This window comes from Lates calcarifer, linkage group LG16_LG22 (genome assembly GCF_001640805.2).
Source record: "Lates calcarifer isolate ASB-BC8 linkage group LG16_LG22, TLL_Latcal_v3, whole genome shotgun sequence".
Lineage (NCBI taxonomy): Eukaryota > Metazoa > Chordata > Actinopteri > Centropomidae > Lates > Lates calcarifer.
In genome coordinates, this window is record NC_066848.1 from 22,145,638 (window position 1) to 22,166,094 (window position 20,457).

General features: G+C 39.1%; 1 protein-coding gene across 1 annotated transcript; it reads left to right on the forward strand.

Moving 5' to 3' along the window:
- Window positions 1-3,300: 3,300 nt before the first annotated feature.
- On the forward strand, window positions 3,301-19,693 carry hells (helicase, lymphoid specific). Its single transcript, XM_018694072.2, has 23 exons — window positions 3,301-3,649; window positions 4,013-4,110; window positions 4,550-4,668; window positions 5,389-5,511; window positions 5,620-5,661; window positions 5,752-5,779; window positions 5,952-6,010; window positions 6,099-6,140; window positions 6,313-6,534; window positions 8,036-8,218; window positions 8,476-8,619; window positions 9,272-9,468; window positions 11,807-11,900; window positions 12,154-12,315; window positions 12,799-12,941; window positions 13,596-13,740; window positions 14,008-14,091; window positions 15,146-15,265; window positions 17,366-17,482; window positions 17,593-17,752; window positions 17,953-18,049; window positions 18,164-18,240; window positions 18,962-19,693. The coding sequence occupies exons 1-23, from the start codon at window positions 3,642-3,644 to the stop codon at window positions 19,048-19,050; spliced, it is 2,553 nt and encodes an 850-aa protein (XP_018549588.1). The 5' UTR covers window positions 3,301-3,641; the 3' UTR covers window positions 19,051-19,693.
- Window positions 19,694-20,457: the final 764 nt, after the last annotated feature.

Here is a 20,457-nt window from a genome sequence, read left to right on the forward strand (position 1 = left end):
TTTTTGGCCTCAGATGTACTGTAGTTTATGTAAATGAAACTGTAAGTGTCCAAGACACTGAGGAAGCTACACAAAAGGGTGAGTATAAACAGAACTGTAAATAGAGAAGCATTTGCATTCTTATTATTACATACAAAAAGTATACAGAAAGATAAAGGTGAAGAAAGAAGTATGAAGAAAAGTGAAGTTTGATTAAAACCTCTAAAATGTGGCTTGGGTTTAAAGTCCCAAACCACTGAGCTGCGATCAGAAATCTTCAGCCTGATTCAGGTGTTCCAAAAATTATCAGGAGTTGGCAGTGTCCAAGGCAGCAGAGTTTATTTGTCGACAAAGAAACCAGAGAACAGTTCACAGAGCATACATGATACACCTGAAGAGCTCCAAACTATACTGACTCTTGTCCCTCTTTTTATACAGCTGTGACTTTCCACGCCTCTTAGGTCATTTTATTTGTTTGTTAAATATACACCATTAAACATTGGTTTGTCTAACTGTCCTTCCTTGGTCCCCTCATTAAAATACACTATTAACTTATTGTCATATGCCACTGTCTCCTGGAAAGCACCTGAGCTTTTCTTCTTGCCAACTTCAGCTTACAGGGTCATGTCAGGGCCCTGTCCTCATCTGACCTGTTCACTCTCTGTTTTACACTATTATGTTGTGGCCTGTCCTGATTGTATTTTTTTAAAAGTTATCTTTGCTTTTTACGCCATTATTTCTTAACTCTTCCTTGTATCATTTTTTAAAATTATGTCTTTTTCACACTTTAATATGGATTACACAAAGTATGCATTATATGCAGTGAACCCTAACATCTACTCTCACACAGTGACATTTAACACATATCACATGTTTTCTCTGAATCACTTTGAATCATACAGTAAATAATGATAATATTATTTCATCACAATATTTCTTTAAGATCATTAGCTTATTGCAGTATTCTCTCTTTAGAGGCACTTCACTCTTTGCTCATCACATATTCCACATATGTATTACATATGAGGAATAAATCTCCTAAAACTTTATGATTGTCACTTCTCAGCCTTTGCACCTGTATTTTGAGCTTTTACCCACAAGGAGGTACTATAGACAAATAAGAGGCACCAAATATTAATGACGGTCACAAGATTCACTTCAGAACTTCCCTATGCATCTCTAACATTGCTTTCTGTTTATTGTTGTAGTTGTTGTTGGCCTAATGTCACCTGTTTTGGATATATGTTGATTATGCTGAAAGAGGTCTCCAAACATAACACAACAGCTCTGAATACTCCTAAAAACTCTACATCAAAATATATGTTTGGACTGGACTCCCTCTTTGACATGAAGATTCATTCACTGAAGCAATCACTAAGATAATTAATGCTTCTTTTAAAGAACAGAAGTTTCCCAAAGGAGTGGAAGTCAGCTATTGTTGTGCCAGGACATAAATTAGACCCAATCGATGTGAGCAGTTACGGACCTATTAGCATTTTAACCATTATGACACATATAAAATTGCAGAGAAATACATTGCTGAACAACTGACCACATTTCTCAACAGTAACCTTATACACCTCATCCAATGCAATTCAGCCTTCAACCCAACCATTCCAATGGGACTGAAAATTCCCTCCTCTTGGAGTTAATGAAACTGACAAAGTGGGTGTTGTTGGGACTTAAAGAAGGCTTTGCTACTGTCAACTACCAAATACTGCAAACCAGTAAATTTCAATTTCTCCTCTAATAAAAGTACTAAACTGTGGAGGAGCTTTGCCATTCTCAAATATCAGGCAGGTATCTATATTTTTGTAAGATTATGGTACGTCATATTTGCCAGTTATTGCAGAGATGGTAAGAAATGGGTTTTTCTCTTCTCATCAAATCTCAACAGCCTGCAAAACATCAAGATCACAGAGAGAAAATGGGCTTCAGTGTTGTATGTTGTGCTTCAGTCCAGCTTGTTATACAATATTTTAGGTGAGGGATGATCATTGCATTCATATGTAATTTTGCAACTGAGGTTGTTAAACAGTTATATAACTAAGATTTCAGAGGTTGTTATGGTTAATATGGTCGTTTGCAAGGTGGAATCAAAGATAATAAAATAAAGATCACATGATGGCACATTGCTAGTTTTATTATTACTGTTGTCATTACTGTTTTCTCTGTGTCTAACTTTTTCCATATTCTTTGCCCATTGCCACAAGGGTCAGTTGTGTGTGGCTTGGGTATGCATGGAATACCTACAATATTTTACCAGCAATCTGATATGTTCATTTATGATTGTGTCTCACAACTCTCTGTTGCATGATGTATCAGGCATATATTACCATTTTTACTAACTTGTAACTGCATCTTTTACTATCTTTTTACTATCAAGATCAACGTATTGATTACTCTTATTTAAAGCTACAGTTTACTACTGCAGGATGCTTGTGGTTGGTGTTTTGATGCTTTATGCTGCTCGGCTATATATATGTCGAAATGGTGTTTGTTATTGCTGTATTATTGTACAAATGTTTTGCTGCTTTCAGTTGCTTTTCATGGCCTATGTTTTTGTCTTGTCTCATTTGTTGCTGTTGCTGTCTTCTGTGGTGTCTGTAAATTTTATCATGTTGGTGGTTGAAACATCTTGCCAAAGTACTGCAGCTGGAAATTTGCCAGCTGGCTTACACCGACACATTTAGAGAAACTGTGATTAATGTATGTTGATAAACATATAAGCCATACAAACAAAGTATTTATCTGAAGAATTGTTTGTTTGCAATTCTTTTTAAACACACGTCAAGACGAGAATGCAGTCTACATGATAACCTTATTTACTCTACACATGGATAAACGTTTATCCCACATCCTACGTTCGCGGGAAACATCACATCAGGTGTGGCACTAAAGTGCTTTCAGAGGGGTGGCTGTGCTATTAAAATTGTTGTGTTAATACGCGAATTAGTCTGTAGTCTGTAAATACGCCGTTCACCTAATGTGGTACTTACAAATACTTTTAATCCTTATTATGATCGCATTTACTTCTAAAAGACTGCACTATCTACTCTCTCTCTTAAATCACATAAAAACCCTGTTTCACATGCAGTAGTTTCGTCCGAACTGGCGCGAAATGGAGTAGCCCCGCCCACTCCCAGCTGCGTCAGGTTAGACGAGTTTAGGTAGAAAATGGCGGAAAGAAAAGTGAGTCTGACTTCAAAATAAAAAATAATAACGCCCTCTCCAGGCCGCACTCGAGTGTAACGTTGCGCTAAGCACTTTGATTTTGAAAGGTATTGTCCGGACGTACACTTGTTGTGTGCGTCAGCTTCCTACTGCTGAAGGCTGGGACTCACGGCAGAGCGGTAACGTGGAGCCACAAAGAGGCTGACTTTGTATGTCCTCTTATTTTTTAGATAAGGTGTAATTTAGGAGTATAACGGGATACCTGCAGTCCGGCACGGCACTTTCAGAAATCTTAATCATATCGTATGTTAGTTCGGTAGTTCGATTACTTAAATACTTCACAGTTAGCTTGTGATCGGCTGAGTGACTCGCTTGTGTAACTTGCGACAAGTGGTTATTTCTTTTGGTGACTTGTAAAACGTCAACTAGGTACATCTCTATCTCCCCGCGACTTCACAGCTCAATCGCCTGCTTCGCTGTTGGAAACAATGAGCTGGTATGTAAAATGATCGAACTTATAAGTTTCGAGTTGGATATCACAATGTCATTGCAGCGAAAATGTCTGAGCTACCTGAGATGTTAAGGAATGGAGCAGTGTCCGTAGGAAGGCCTTATTTGTATTTCTCATGTTTGATTCATGTTTTTATCTAACATATAGTCTAAAGATGTCAACGTTTTCTTATTGTAGGCTGTACTCCCAGGATTCACATCGTTTATGTTGGTCACGTTCTGTAACATGAATGTTCTACAAATTTAGATGATTTCAAACTTGTGAATACAGTTTGTCCTGCTCCTGTAAAGCCAGCAAAAAAAAAAACAACTTGACGTGGCTTTCACTCTGTTCTTCCTATACTTACAGCGTGAAGGAAGAAAGTCGTAGTGCGTCCCCTCACTGCCCCAAACCAGATGAATCTGAAGAGCCACTGGGCACAACCATGGAGACCAGAGCCGCCAATGGTCCGTCAGAGTAATTCATTCATTCATTCATTCATTATCTATACCGCTTATCCGTTGATGGTCGCGAGGGGGGCTGGGGCCTATCTCAGCTGACATCGGGCGAGAGGCAGGGTACACCCTGGACAGATCACCAGTCTATCGCAGGGCATGGTCAGTCACAGTGAACTCCAACCTGTGACCCCCAGAGGCCCCAGAGTAGCTAACTGAGTGATAGTCCTCAACTAACCTAAGTTTAATTGTGTTGCTATTGTGTTGTTTAAGTTCCAGGTGATGATGATGTGGTTAAACCTACATTATTAACAGAATTCCATCAGGACAGTGTCATACCTACATTTATCTTATGAAAGCTGATCAAGCTGGAAAGAAACAGGTTCTGTCAGAGAAAAAAGTCTGATGAGATGTGATTTGAAACTTGACTGTCACTGTTGCTTCTTTGTAGATGACATTGTGAAAGCTGAGAGTATGACATCTGAAGTCGTTATCACAAAGGAAATGGAGGAAGAAGAGAAGCAGCTGATGGAGGAAGGTGAAAGGAAAGAGAGGGAGATGATGGAAAAGGTCAGTTTCTTTTTTTTTTTAAATTATGTCTAGGCCTGGGTATTGAATTCTCAGTAAAACTATAAATAAATAAAATACATTTATGGCTGCCCTGATAACATTAACAGTTTGACAACTTGGGCTTCTTTGTTAAAGACATTTTTTGTAGAACAACATCCCTCAAAGTTAAGGCTGCAACATGCAACTTCTGGAAATCAAGCTAGTGCTAGCAGGTGAATAGAAACTAAAGGACACCAGTCCTCCCACTTCCTTCCCCCTGCACCACCCAGTCCTTTACCTACATCCTGGACATATTCACTGTCTCAGCTATTCCAGGAATCAGGAGCTTGCTAGCCTGTAAGTTGGCCATAGTGACATCTTCAGCAGCTAATACTGGCTTCAAGCCTTGGTGTGAGAGGAGTAGTAGACCAGAAGCTTGTTCACATACTGAGTAACAGCCGTGAGCTTCCGCTCTTGACTTTGGCCTTTTCTGATTGGTTAGAAGGGTGTGGCACATCCTGAAACTAGAGGGGAACATCTGCGCTGCTGCCAGTCTTTGACAGCACCTCTTCACATCAAGATATGTGTTGGAGTATATTTCAACCATAAAACATCAGAAAAAAGTTTTGTAGCTTTAAATATTGAACAAATGTCATTATATGGTATCAGATGTTGAGATGATATCCAGCCCCTGTCTTTTTCCAACACTGAGATCTGTGTCATTAATATGTGATTCTTAAGGCTCGGGAATCGTGGCAGAGGGATTCTCATGATATGCGGTTTAAGAGACTGCAGCATCTGCTTCAGAAGAGCAACATCTACTCTAAATTCCTGCTGACCAAAATGGAACAACAACAGAATGAGGTAGAGTGTGTGTGAACACCATGTGAAACTCCTACAAGTAATACCTGTGCTGTGTTTGGACCTGCTGGCTGCAGACATTCACACCCTGTTTTCCTGCCAACATTTCAGGAGAAACTCAGAAAGGAGAAACTGGAAAAGAGGGCCAAGAAGGTTGGGGGCATTTTACTCTAAAACATTTGAGCTTAGCATTAAAATACTGTACAACTCACTGATGGAAGTCTGTTTGTCTTTTAAATGCAGAGCACAAACAGTGCGGAGCCTGACAAAGGTGAGTAGATCCTGACATTTGATCTTGAATTAAATATTGAATGAAAAGTTGTTAATGGAGAGCAATTCTCAATAATTACACATATTTACAATTTAACGGTTTAAGTAACTATACTTACAAATCCAAATATGAAAAAACTTGTCATGTGTCGGACTGTTTCCTGTGGAACTAGATAAAAAGAAGAGGAGGAGGGACGAAGACTACAAAATATCAGATGTCATGTCAAAAGAAGTAAGGTCTCATTTGACTTCTTCTTTGTCTGTTTTGTATTTGTCATTTACTGAGTCTCACATTGGCTCTGCTTGATTTGGTCTTCCAGGAAATCATGTCGCAAACTAAGAAGGCAAAAGTGGAAGAGGTGGTAAGGGTCCATTTTTTCTCTGGGTAGATGAGATGTCAATACATTTCAGAAAACAGAAAAATGAATGGAGGGGTATGGGCACAGTAGGATATATATATTTTTCTTTTACAGTTGAGTCAGTGAACACATCCAACCATACATATATATATCAAACATCTTATTTTAAAACTAGGCACCGACCCAGAAAAAGTTAGAGGCTGAGGATATTGAGAAGATGAGTGACTCCAACCAAGACATCAAGAACCGCCTGTCAGAGACGGTGCGAGACAACGCCAAGCATCTCCTGCATCCTCACAGGAAGGTGAACGGCCAGCCGGTCCCCACCCAGCAGCCACAGCTCTTCACCGGAGGGGTCATGAGATGGTACCAGATTGAAGGCATCGAGTGGCTGAGGGTGAGTGGGGCTGGGCCAGCATGGGATTGTGGAACCTGATTATTTACTCATTCGTACTCATTCATGTTGGATTGATCCCATCCATCCCTCTGCAGTGTAGATGTTTTTAGTCCAGTTAGTTGACTTTAGGGGTGACAGAGTTCACCTTGGAAAAAGTACTTGACAAAACAGTCTCAGCTTAAAGTCCATTTAGCAGATGGTACTTTGGATTATATAACATGATCTCTCTCAGAAGATGGAATTTAAAGCAGTTATTACACTGTTCAGGAAACCCTGGACATATTAGAAACCTGGTTCAAATCCTTGCAGCAGAGACATGCAGACTTTTAATCTCTTGAAGTCATGCCACAGTGATGTAGTTTGGTTATAGCCTAATATGAACTTTTTACCTCTGGCAGTTTTATTCAGGCTTCAAAAATCAAAACAGTGGTGTTCATTTGTGAGTTTGCTGAACCAAACATGCAAGTATCAACACTTTTGTTTGTCATAGAGCTATTTTTTACTGCAATATTCCAAAAACTCAATAAAAAAATCCTACTAGCTTTTTGTCGGGGGAACCAGGGTGAAACAGGAAGTTGCTGTAACATACATGCACTGTCCAGTCTGCCCTAAACTTCATATGTTTGATAAAAGTCCTGACCTGAAGACATCTATATGCCAACAGTCAGGTATAGTCCTAGTGCAAGCAACCAGCAACAAGTAATAAGATGATTTATACTTTGATGTACTCCTCCTAGTGGGTTTACCAGATCCACCCCAGATTTGATCAGAAAAGCCATAAGAACCTAAAGATGCTTCATTGTGAAAATTACACATACATCTGACCTGGACCTTTAATTACTTTTATACCTGTTAAGATGTTGCAGGTTAATGTTAAAATTGTTAAGCTTTTCTAAAACCAGTGCACTTTGGTAGTGTTTACAGTATTTGCTAAATGTGTGTCACTACTTATCAGCATGTTAATGTTACAGTCTTATTGTTCAGTAGTATGGGTACAAGTTACTGTTACACATTTACAGTTCTGTGGCATAAGAATTTCTGCCCCCCTTCACTCCAGAATAGTCAAGTTTTCATAATGAACCCTGAATCAGAGTTGACTGACAAAAATAGTCAGGTACAGTCCTGGTAATGCATCAAACTCCAAAAACTCAAGATACCACCCTTCCCATTATGCATTAGACTTCTACCCTTCACATAGAACAAATCATGTAGAGGGCTGCGGCTTCTGACAGGAAAACCCACCAGCAGTACCTACCACTGCAGTCATGATGCATGGCAGAAGCCCTGTTTTCCAGTTTTGACACCTGCTCCCCAGAAAAGTGTTTGTTTTATTACACAACAGATGTGTGATAATAGTGTGTAATAACAGTGGACAAGCATGCCGCTCATCACTACACCATGAACTGGCAGAGTTCAGCACAATAACCCAGTGAATGCCTTTTGGTATTCAGTGATGCAGAGTGTAAAAAGTCAGTCTGCACTGTTTCCTCTGTACTGCCAGATGTTGTGGGAAAATGGCATCAATGGGATCCTTGCTGATGAGATGGGACTGGGAAAGACCATCCAGTGCATTGCTCACATTGCCATGATGATAGAAAAGAAAGTGATGGGCCCCTTCCTGGTGGTTGCCCCTCTCTCCACTCTGCCCAACTGGATCAATGAATTCAAGCGCTTTACACCAGAGGTAAGAGGCTACATGGTTCAGAGAAGATTAAGTGTTATGAGATGAGCCTCATCTCGTTAGACTTGTGGAAGTCTGATTGGTCCCTGAAACACATACAGCTCACATATGATTTGTATGTGTTTCAGTCAATTAATAATAGTAATTTCATTGTAAATTTGACTGTACATTTTACTGAGTGAACTAATCTCACACCACATTAAAGTGATTTTTCAGATCCAAACTTTAACTCAGCAGGCTGGGTCATGTGTTTGTCTCAGGTGTCTGTGCTGCTTTACCACGGCCCCCAGCCAGAGAGGGCCAAATTACTGAAGCAGATCCGCAGGCCTCAGGGGCCCCTCAGCATGTTTCCTGTGGTTATCACTTCCTTTGAGATCTCCATGATTGACAGAAAATTCCTCCAGGTAGGATCTCTGCCCATCCTTTTTTAAACCGTTATTCCAGTTCACATGTGATTGAAACATGCATGTTTTACAGGGACAAAATATTTGTCAGATAATTGAAGTTTTGTATTCATAATAGATTAGAATGCATTATTAAACCACACCAGAGTATGATACATTAGTGAATGAAAACTGTAGTTTTTCAACTATTTAACAAAATCAGTAGAGTGGTGAGATTAATATGACTGTGGTTGTAATTAATTAGTGCTGTGAAAATGTACATTTATGCAGAATTTATCAAGACAACAGGTAAACATGGAGGTTTGAGGTTGCCATTGATGAGGATCTAACATAAATAAAGTGCCTTTCGAATACACATCAACATTATTTTAGCCTTTTTTTTCCCAAGTAAAGTTTCCAAACATTTATCACTAGTTAAAGCCTCAATTGACAATTTGAGCACAACATGTTTTTATATGTATCACTATTTTCTGACACAAAAAACAAAACCAAAAAAAAAAAAACACAAAAAACAAAATAATGAATTGATTAAGATCAAGAAAATAATCATCAGATTACTAGATTATGAAATTCACCGTAAGTTATAGTCCTGTTTGACTGTTATCATGAATGTTGTATATAAAGCCAGGCCAATGTCTGTTTTCTGCTCTAGCGCTTTCAGTGGAAGTACCTGATAGTGGACGAAGGTCACCGGATCAAAAACCTCAACTGTCGGCTGGTCCGGGAGCTGAAGATGTTTCCCACCGATAACAAGCTGCTGCTGACAGGGACACCGCTGCAGAACAATCTCGCTGAGCTCTGGTCCCTCCTCAACTTCCTCCTGCCAGAGGTCTTTGATGACCTCAAGAGGTGATTTCTCTAGACATTGATTACTGAGTGCTGAGCACAGTACTGCTGCTCAGTTTAAAGACAGACTGCAGAGAGCACTTTCATATAATGATAATGCCAAGACTTCTCTCTATGTCCAGTTGTAGCCAGATGCAGGATTGGTTTTATATTAATTCTTTGAAAATAGAAAAGAATTGTTTTCTTCTTCTTGTCTGTCCAACAAGGTTAAAAGTTTTTTTTTGGCCAATTTTCACATACAGTGCTAAGAATGTGAGTACTAAAATACTAAACAGAAAATGTAAGAAAACACATTCACATTGACTTCTTGTTACCAGAAACATTCTGTAGTTCACTGAGCCAGTGGGCAGCCGTCACCAGCTCACTTGGGTTACCACTCCAATGATGTTATACTTTTGATGTGAGATTTATAGACTTCTGGTCAAATGTGCTGACTTACTCCAAAGCTATTAAATATAGAATATCTATCTGTTATTTATGTAATAATAAGACGTAATAGGGAATGGCATGAATAATTGATGAGTTGATTATTCGACACAGTAAACATAGTCCTACATAGGTTCTCTGCTCTCACGCTGTATGATGCAAACAAAAGACTGGAACAGAAATCGGCAATAAAAAGAAGTGAATTACAGCATTAGACCAGTAGGGTGGGGATTGTTTAATGGTCTTTGCAGGAGTTATTGTTTTAATAGTTTCATGTTCAAAATCAGTTTAGTAAGGGCATGCGGGGTGTTAACCAAGCTGCTGTTAACATTAGCTCATGTTGTTTCTAGATGTTTAGCTTGTTTTTAGGTGAGGATTCCTTCAGTGTTCATCGTTCAGGAGGTTTCTACTGGGAGCTCAATTATTTACAGAGGTCTCATGGAATAAAGCAGTTTCATATTTAAAAAATCAAAGTTTCTCTGACTTGGACATTGAGCGCGGCTGTTTGCTTAGCTTGTTTCTCTGTTTACAGAAGATCCAGATGTGTGACGACAAAAATCCTCATCTGATTTGAGATTAGAGGTTTAACAATATATAAAGTGACTGTGACGTGATTTGAAACATTCAGAAGGTAGTCGGGTGAAAATGTTTTAATGTGGAGCCATGCGACCGACAGCCGGGTTTATGGGTTTATTGCACCTAAACAGTCATGTGACAGCTAATGACAGAAACAAATAACAAATAGCTTTGGTGACTCAGATGATAAGCAGCTACAGCTCTGAAAAAGAGCTTGATGGAAGCCAAGAAAGTAGCAGTAACAGCTGACGTCTGGACAGCTTACACGTCACCTGCTGTTACATCGATGGTAACTGGAACATTTCAGGTTTAGATAAGATACACTGCTGAGAACTAGTCTGAAGTGCGTTATAGATGAGTAGGGCTTGGGAAGTAAAGTTAGTGCATCTGTACTCTACAGTGCAAAAAATATGACTTGACATAGGAACGTATTATTACTTTGGTTTGGATGGAGGGCACGTGTTAACGATGACGTCATGACTAATCGACTTAAATTGGTGTAATTAATTGACTTCAAAATGTAATCAAAATGCCCATATCTGAGACATAACATTCACAGAGAAACAGTCAGTTAAACCATTTAGGAATATTCTTCTGTACTTTAAGTTATTTCCACCTTCCTCAGGTTGACCATTGATTCTGAAAGGGTGACTGGCAAAGTCCTATTTGGACCACATAATCTCTATTTGTCTTTTACTGGAATTAAGCCACAGTGCACTCTATTGAATAACAGTTTGTTTGGTGTCTTCAGTCCAAACAGTGCTTCTAGATCTATTTGTGACACACATCCACTGATGGTTGACTCAAAGCTTTGGAAACCAAACAAGATCAAATTCTCACATTGTGGCTACTGTTATTACCCACATCTACTAACCACCCAATCAGAATACAGAATGTCTGATATATATTGTCAGCTCAGCTGTGACACCTTATATAGATAGGTGTGTGCCTTTCCAAATCATGTCCACTTAGTTGAATTTAACACATCAAGAGAAATTGAGACACCAGAGCTAAAGTGTAATAGCAAAGGGTCTAAGTACTTATGTCAATGTGATATTTCAGTTTTTCCTTTTTAATGAATTGGCAGAGATTCCTAAAATTCAGTTTTTGATTTTTCATTATGGGGTGTCTATTGAATTTTTATTTATTTATTTTCATTTTAGCATAAGGCTGCAACACAACAAAATGTGGAGTAGTCTGAATACTTTCAAAATGCACTGTATGTAGTCAGATGTGACATTTATTATCTCTGTATGTTGCTAATTGTTCAGATTTAATGCATGGGTCAGGTGTAACCTCGGCAGCGAGTAACCTCTTTTTCACCATGCTTACTGTGCAGCTTTGAGTCATGGTTTGACATCAACACTCTTGGGGAGGCTGAGAGTGTGGTGGCTGCTGAGCGTGAACAGAACATCCTGAGCATGTTACACCAGGTCAGTCTTCCAAATCACCATCATGCTATAATGTATTAACAAAGAGCATTATATGATGGCTCTCTGTACACTCACTGCCAGTAGCTGTTATTTGTATTTGTTTAGTGTTAAACCATAAAATTACTCATCACATCATATGTTGTGTCATTTACACTTACAGAGATTTTTTTTTATCAAATAATCAATAATACACCTGGATTGGTTTCTGTGGATACAGAAAACTGCATGTCCTAAAATTTTTGTGTTGGTGTAGATTCTTACTCCGTTCTTGCTGAGGAGGCTGAAATCAGACGTGACACTGGAGGTTCCTCCTAAGAAAGAGATCATTGTTTATGTTCCTCTGACAGCCAAACAGGAGGCCTTTTACACGGCTGTGGTCAACAAGACCATCGCCAAGATCCTTGGCCAGGAAAAGGTAACACCATGTTGCATTCACTGATGTAGTGTAAAGGTCTGTAAATTGGTCTCTGTGTGGTTAGTTTTCAGTCACATAGTGGAGTCTCCACAGTTACAGCTACATTGAAAGTGCCATCTATTTATTTTTTCAGCTTTTTCAAAATTATTGGTATCAAATTATTATTATTATTCTTATTCTGGTTTACATGTCTTTATATACAGCCTTGTGTCTCTCTTTCTCTTTGCATAACATGGTACACTTTGAATTGTTTTGGCATTGAAAGGTGCTGTTCATTTAAACCTGCTTTGCCCTATTTGAGAAGTGCTTAAAGTGTTGAAGCAGTGCAGCCTTGTCCTCTGTCATTTTATTACAGAATCCCTGATTTGACATTAAGGATTAATAATGGTATTGGTGATTTTTCTGATGGACAATTCAGTCACCATCAATAGGTGCCAGTAAAAGCTAAGTGACTGAAATGGTTTACCCTCTCGGTCTATTCAGACAGAGGCTCCTGTAGCACTGACATCGAGCGGCAGGCCAAAGCGTCGGACTCGAAAGGTGGTGGACTACAAAGAAAAAGGTGGAGACACACTGTACGACCTGGAGAAATACTTGGCAAGGGTCCACAACGAGCTTGAACAGAGGTCAGTACTGCCTATACATATCTCAAATAGAAACTAAAGTAATTTACAATAATTGTAATGCCTGCCACACAGAGGCAGTACAAGGCCAGTAAAAACTTTGTCCCAGTAGAGTGAATATCATCAATCTAACTTAATGTTAGCAGATAAAATCTACCATTATTTTTCTCTTCTTTCGCTATCTACCTTTTGCTTCAGCCAGGTGCCCCCACTGTCTCTACTTCCTGTAACCATTGTTTCAAATTAAAAGTCTTCTACAGTGTCACATTATTGTAACCTCATAAAATTGCAGTGTTGGCATTTATTGTCCTGCGGTGGGCCACTGCCACAATGTATATAGTGGAAACACTGCAGGCATAAAGTAGTCTACTTCCATCACACTTTTGTGGTTCAGTCATTTTAGACTGGACTTGGTTGTAAAGTTCACAGCCTGGCATATTGTTGCTCCTGCAGTGTTCAGTATGTGGGGGAAAAAGTTTAATGAGCTGTTGCCTGACATTTTGTGAGTCCAATCAGAGTCTTCCCAAGTGATGCATCAAAGTCATCAAATTTTAGGGGCCCTAAAAATCGCACTTCCTTACTTCATGAAAGGCACAACCTGTGACTGTTTATCAGTCTAACTTCAGCTCGCACTTTGTTTCCACTGGCCTCCTCCAGCTCACCTCCAGTGCTGGATGTCCAGAGCCCGCTGGACGCTCAGATCAACCTGAAGCTGCAGAACATTCTCATGTTACTAAAGAGATGCTGCAACCACCCCTATCTGGTGGAGTACCCCCTTGATCCTGCCACACAGGAGTTCAAGGTAATGCACACCCCTCCCCCCACTTGTTTTGTATAGTAATGTTGGTGATAAAGGTGTTGTTTATATCAGTATTCCCTGTGTTTGTTGTTGGAGGCAAAAATGGTACATGTTGTTTTATGTAGATGAACAGGAAGAGAATATTTTTCAGCAGTGATAGTGAAGATGCACAGTTGTTGTGATTGCCAGTGAATAGTTTATTTCCTCTTCCTCCTGTGACTTCTTCACACATTGTCCTGCTTGCTCTCCATCCTGCTGTCCTCCATACAGATTGATGAGCAGCTGGTGCAGAGCTCTGGGAAGTTTCTTATGCTGGACAAATTGCTGCCTGCACTGAAGAAAAGGGGACACAAGGTGAAACAGGATATCAGTAGCCAAATAAGCAGCTAAATGTCACTTTATGGGATTTCAAACTAACTAATATGACTAGCAGCCCTGTTGGGTAGAGGCCAGAATACATTTTACTCCTGGTGGGTTAGGTGTTTTATGACAGTATGCACTATAGTAGAAATCAGTTAATGACAAATACAGTTATCTGTGGGGCTTTAATATGCCATGAGCCATTAGTACATCTGAAGTTATTTTGTTATTGCTAATGATCGATTGATTTAGCCATAAATATTGATGAATTATGTAGGTTTTTAAGGGATTTTTATGGAAATGAATATATAATAATATTCTTTTAAAACAAGGAAGCAGAGTGACCTGTTATGCATACAATAATAGGGGCGCAAATGCCTTGAGCAACAAGTCTGCGGTTTGACTCCCAGCCAACCGGACCATGTGCTGCATGTCATTCCACTACATTTCTGTCTGCCTCCGCTGTCTCTAACCAATAGAGATTAATAAAACACCTAAAAAATAATTAAGAAAAAACAGGAAGCATTTGGACATCAGTTAACAAATATCACTTTACATTTGGAACACACACAATAGAGTACTATTCCGAATATAATTGAAGATGTGAAATTGCCTTCTACTGGGAGTTTCAAGCCACCAGTTAATGAACTGAGAGAGAAAGCACACAGGGCATCAAATAACAAATACACAGTGAGTTATGGAACTGATTCTGCCCTGTGGTAGTAATGTGTGGCGTGGTGTCCACAAACAAATAAAAATATTCACCAAAGAGAAAAACATCCAGTTAAAAATGCATACACTGATTTTTGTAAAAGCATCCTGCAGGTGTACAAGACAACAACCAATGACTGCAGAGCTGAATTGTGATGATTTCCATTGTTAATTAAAATCTTAAGATGATAAGTGAAATATTGGCTTCATCATGGGAAAGGTTTGGTTTGTATATTAGGCTGATGTAAAGTGGATGTGCATCAGCACTCGTCTGCACATGCTGTTTGTAGCCTTTGGTTTACTCCATGCTAAAGTGTAATTGATTGTTGTGATCCAGGTTCTGATCTTCAGCCAGATGACATCCATCTTGGATATTTTGATGGATTATTGCTATCTTCGGGGCTTCCAGTACAGCCGACTGGATGGCAGCATGTCCTACTCTGACAGAGATGAAAATGTAAGTTTTAAACAAATGCTTTACTTACTGTACAATGGAGAGCATTGTGAGCAGGTTTGGATGTATTATTCAGCTTATTAGGACAGATGTAACACTGGGCAACAAAGCTGCTGCTCTCAGTGAACTTACAACTTTTGCACACCCATTACATGCCCTAACCTTCTATCTTCACAGATAAATTAATAATACAAACAATAATAATAAGAATGAAAATTGCTAAGATTTTATTGATACAAATACCATTATCAGTTTGCTTATGGCTCCAGTTCTTTATTGATTTCCTTAACAATTCCTGATCAGTTTTGTATGTGGGGGGAAGTAGGCTTATACAGGTTTTTGGCGTCAATAATATTTGTACAGCATTTTTTTTTATTTAGGTATTTTTAGTCAAATAAAAAATCTGCTAAGCCTGCCTGCATGGTGCTAATGTTATAATATAGGGTATTTATTGTCAGAAATGGATATGCACCTCAGTTTGGAAGTGGTTGCTAAAGTAGTATCAGTCCAAGTTTAATAGTGTAAGTTGTAATTTGAGTAATTTACTTAGAAATTATGGTCTATAATTTACAATATTTTGTTAAGAAATTGTGTGGTATAGTCTATTATGTTTACTTAAAAGGGCAGAATAGATTTTATATGGTTGGATGTGTAGAGTACACTTTCCCTTTAATTGGAATGCTCTGCTTCACTGCCTCACAGCAGTCTCATTAAGTGTAGTTGGAGTGAGAGAAGCTACAAAGCAACGCAGTTTGTCGAGTCTGAACCTTTTGTCTGTAAAGTAAATCCTGTAATCTTCATTTTTCTTTTTTAGTATAATAATAATGCAATAGTATAATAAATTTACTATCTGGAGATTTTGTTTTGCGTCCGACGGGTTTTTGGATGGTTCTTTTGCAAGTGGCGGCACATTTGGAAACATTACAGGGAGCGCTGCTACAGTGGCATCCCTGAAATTTAACCTTTGTTGTGTAGAAAAATGTTTCAGCATATTGCTGGTGTTTCCACTCTTACCCTGACATCATCTTTTTTTGTGAATGAAGCCTCACAGTGTTTTCCACAGGCTGAGAATTTACTTGTGGCGGATGAGTGACGTGTGCAGGTGTTGATAAAAGGACAGTCATACAATTCCAATAGTTCTGACAATTTGGCACCAGTTCCAGTTGAGAACTTGATTCCCATTCCCATACAAGTTTAGATGAATGGTTATAAACATATGATTAAGAGTGCATTGACAGTGGACTTTGTCAGAGAGGTACAGTAAGTTTGTATTGATGGGTGTTATATGAGACAAGTTAATAGTCTCTGTGTTTCTGTGTGTTGTTCTTTGTGTTTTCCAGAGCAGGTTGTTTGAGACCAGAGTCTGAATACAACTTGCTCACAAGTTGCTATGTTGGACATGAGTTTGAAACGATAATATGTGGCCAATTTCCATTTTCTCACAATAATTCTGCATTCTTTTAGCCTTAGATATTATACCTAAAACGCACAGGGCTGGGACTAGGACACACTGAACAGTACAATTCCAAAAGATTTTATTTTAACCTTCTCTTTTTTGTTATGTCACATGTACCCTTGTTTCAGCCTACCATAAATCATTTTCTTCATTTTAGTTTAGTCATTTTGGAGTCTGTCTTTATACTTGATGAATAGTGGTTGGACTTTTTGTATAGCCAAACAGTTCCATGTACTGTGGAGACCCATGAGCTTAACTGAGGGACCAGTAACCATAATGATTCCAAGAGAAAACACTCTGAAGTAGACTTGCGGCAGATTGGGCCAAGCATAGCTTGGTTTTGATTCAAGTACACATACTGTGATTAAATATCTATGGTGATTGGATCCACTGTTTCTGGTGAGCCTGATCTTTATGTTTGGAGTCCCGATGTGCAGTCCACAATCATTGCGAATAATGGCATGTTAACATATGCTAGCTAGACCAGCCAGTTAAGCTGTTGTTTAGCTTTGGTTGTCCAGTAGCATCAACAGAACAGTGGCGTGCTAAACAGAGCATCAGCAGTAGTGTATTACTGTGATTTCCTTATTTGTTAAAAGTTCAGCACATCCATGCTACTGCTTCACAACATTGTTCTTTTACCCCAGATGACCAAGTTTTCCAATGATCCAGAGGTGTTTTTGTTCCTGCTGAGCACCAGAGCTGGAGGACTCGGGATCAACCTCACAGCTGCAGATACAGTCATCATTTTTGACAGTGACTGGGTCGGTACAAATTAAAAATCATGTTTAATAAACATTGTTACCATGCTAAGCCTTTCCTGTACATGTATTGTGTTAAATCAGTGTGTGGTGATGCTTCCTACCCCTCTCAGAACCCCCAGGCAGACCTGCAGGCTCAGGACCGCTGTCACCGCATTGGTCAAACTAAACCTGTGGTGGTATACCGCCTGGTCACAGCCAACACAATTGACCAAAAGATCCTGGAGAGGGCTTCGGCCAAGAGGAAGCTGGAGCAGATGGTCATTCACAAGAGTGAGTAGCTTCATTTTAATAGGATACCCACATGTACAAGGTTGCTTCCACTGTAATAGTATTATTTTCTATAACACAATTGATCATATCTTGCACTTCATTTTTAATGGCAAGCACTAGAGCAAGGGTAGTCTGGAATATTTTTTCAAAGGTCTACTTTTGATGATTGTTTTCTTTTCGGTTGCTATTCTTCCCTACAGATAAGTTCAAAGGTGGGAAGGCAGAGCTGAACCAAAATAAAAGCTGCATTGATCTTGATGAGTTGATGGAGCTCCTAAAAGCCAGAGGCACTGAGAAGTAAGACATGATCTTCTAGTCATGTTAAAGCCTGTAAAGAAGACCTAGAAAGGGTCTTCATAAATAACATACAGTAAAAGGAGTGTAACATTTGGGTGTAACTGTCCCACTCAGGGAGGTAAAAGCATCAAGGGGAAAAGTGATCAGTGACAAGGACCTGGAGATTTTGCTGGATCGCAGTGACTTGCTGGGTGAGTACTTAGCACAGTTCCAGAGCTGTTTTTAATACAGTCGACCATCTTAAACTGTGAGTTGTTGTGATTTCACCAAGCCCTGTGGATATCTTGCTGCTCAAATTCATTAGCACTGTTCGATGTTGTTGTTTGATTGGTTGCTTGCTATGGTTAATGTATCTCAAAGTGTGATTTGAAATCCCTCTAATCTGGCCCTCTGAGTCAAGAACTATAGTTAGAACTATTTTTTTGGCAAAAATTCTGCACAACCCCTGAAGGGTAACCAACTTTATGAAAAGTTTCAGTCAGGCTTTAGACAGTACCTCAGCACTGAGAGTGTGTTTATTAGGGTAACAAATTATATTCTCAGGCCTGCAGACACAGGTGAGTGCGCCATCCTCATATTGTTGGCTTTGTCTGTAGACTTGGACACAGTTGACCACTGACTAATAGACTCCAGCACTGAGTCTATCTTAATCTTGTACAGCCTTAGAGTGGTCTGACTCCTACATATCAAACAGAAGATGTTTTGTCCCTATTGGAGACAGCATTTCATCTTCCACCTTTTGTAAATTTTGGAGTCCAGTCATATTCAAATCTGCCATCACTTGGTCCACTCTGCAAATGCCTTATTCCCTCTGTTGGAATCCTTGGTGGGACATTTAACTCTAGCCTCATCTTGAAGATACCATTACCAAACCATTTTTGTGTTTTGAAGTAGTCTTATTTGTATTTTCAGACAAAGAAAAGGGGAGCATGAAGAAAGAGAAAGTGGGAGTCTTCAGAGTGACTGATGCCAAAGAGTTGTCAGAGATCACACTGACCTGAAGATACTTGAAATGTTCAGATACGAACTTCTGACAGTCCATCCAGATTTCTCACAGCTGCTGACACTTGTATTAGAAACTGAAACTTCAAGAAGATATCCTGAAACTGCTGTTTGTAGACTTTAAATAGTTTGTTTGTTTTTGTTTGTATGTTGTTTTTTAACTTTTTTCTTTTACACTAATTGGCTTGATAGTGCTCTGTTTAATTAGCTTGTTTTTTGTACTGTTATGGTGTTGAACATAGCCAGTGGTGTTTACCATTGTTCTCTTCCTCAGATTTGACTGACAATGAGACTGATCATTTTTATGTGAAAAGAAAAAAGATTGCCCAAGTTCTTGAGCTCATTTTCTCCCTGGCAGTGGCATTAAGGCTATCATATTCACATAAATGATTCTTTTTTTGTTAAGAGAGAAGTGTTCTCCTACCTGCACTCAGACTGTCCCCTGTTGCATGTTAATACGAAATCAAGACAAAACTGTAGAAACATAATTCAGTCTGATTAGTCCTCTTGATTCTTATTCAGCCATTCAAAACATATTATCTTTATTCTCTTTAACAATGTTGTAATCAAAGCACTTTCATGCAGATGAAGCATACATGTTCTTTCATGTCTTTTTATACAAATAAACAAAGATTATGATAACTTTGTCTTGGTTTTTACCCTGTAGCATACTGGAAAAAAAGCATTGTCCAGTCAGGTACTGATCTATCATAATTAGTAGAAAGACTTTGTTTTCCTTTATAAGTCTGTACTACATTCCAAAATCTGCAATGTTACCTTCAGGCCATCGGTTCCTAAATGCTGTGATGCAGATCGTTTTCTCTCCTCACTCTGCCATAAGTTGGCAACTTGATGTAATTTGTCCTTTTAAATTCCTGCGCTTACAAAAAGTACAATGATGTCACATTTTCTCAGGTTTAACTAACTAAATACTTGTGTCTGACCACTTACCAGTGTATAGCAGTGATGTCTGGGTGAAACTAGCCACAATTTGTATTTGAAACTGTACCTACACAGTCACTTCTTGTACACAAAAGCACCTGTTTTTCAATATAAATCTATAAAAGAATATCTTGTCTTTCTTCATTACAGCATCAAAGATTCACTCTGTTCTCTACACATTTCATTCTGGTGTCCTTATGGACAGAGGAGTCATGACTTTAATACAGACTTCCATGAGTTTACTGCTGTGGCTCCTTTAAGCCTTTCACAGTGAGGCAGGGTGTGGCTGCACAGCTCTGTCACCTGCTCAGGTGTATTCATGCATTCTCAGACTCTCCCTGGATCACTGTAGGACTCACTCCAGAACTGCAATCAACCCACAAAAGCTCAGGTTGTTTACTAAAACTGAAACATGCAAAACTGGATTTAAGACTTCTTCACAAAGGACCGGTTCATATTGTGAG

What these genes read in the sequence shown, in the direction of transcription:
- hells (XM_018694072.2), top strand. An exon ending in TGGAAAAGAGGGCCAAGAAG is followed by an intron (nt 5,662 to 5,751) that starts GTTGGGGGCATT and finishes TTTTAAATGCAG; the next exon opens with AGCACAAACAGTGCGGAGCC. An exon ending in TGAAGAAAAGGGGACACAAG is followed by an intron (nt 14,092 to 15,145) that starts GTGAAACAGGAT and finishes GTTGTGATCCAG; the next exon opens with GTTCTGATCTTCAGCCAGAT.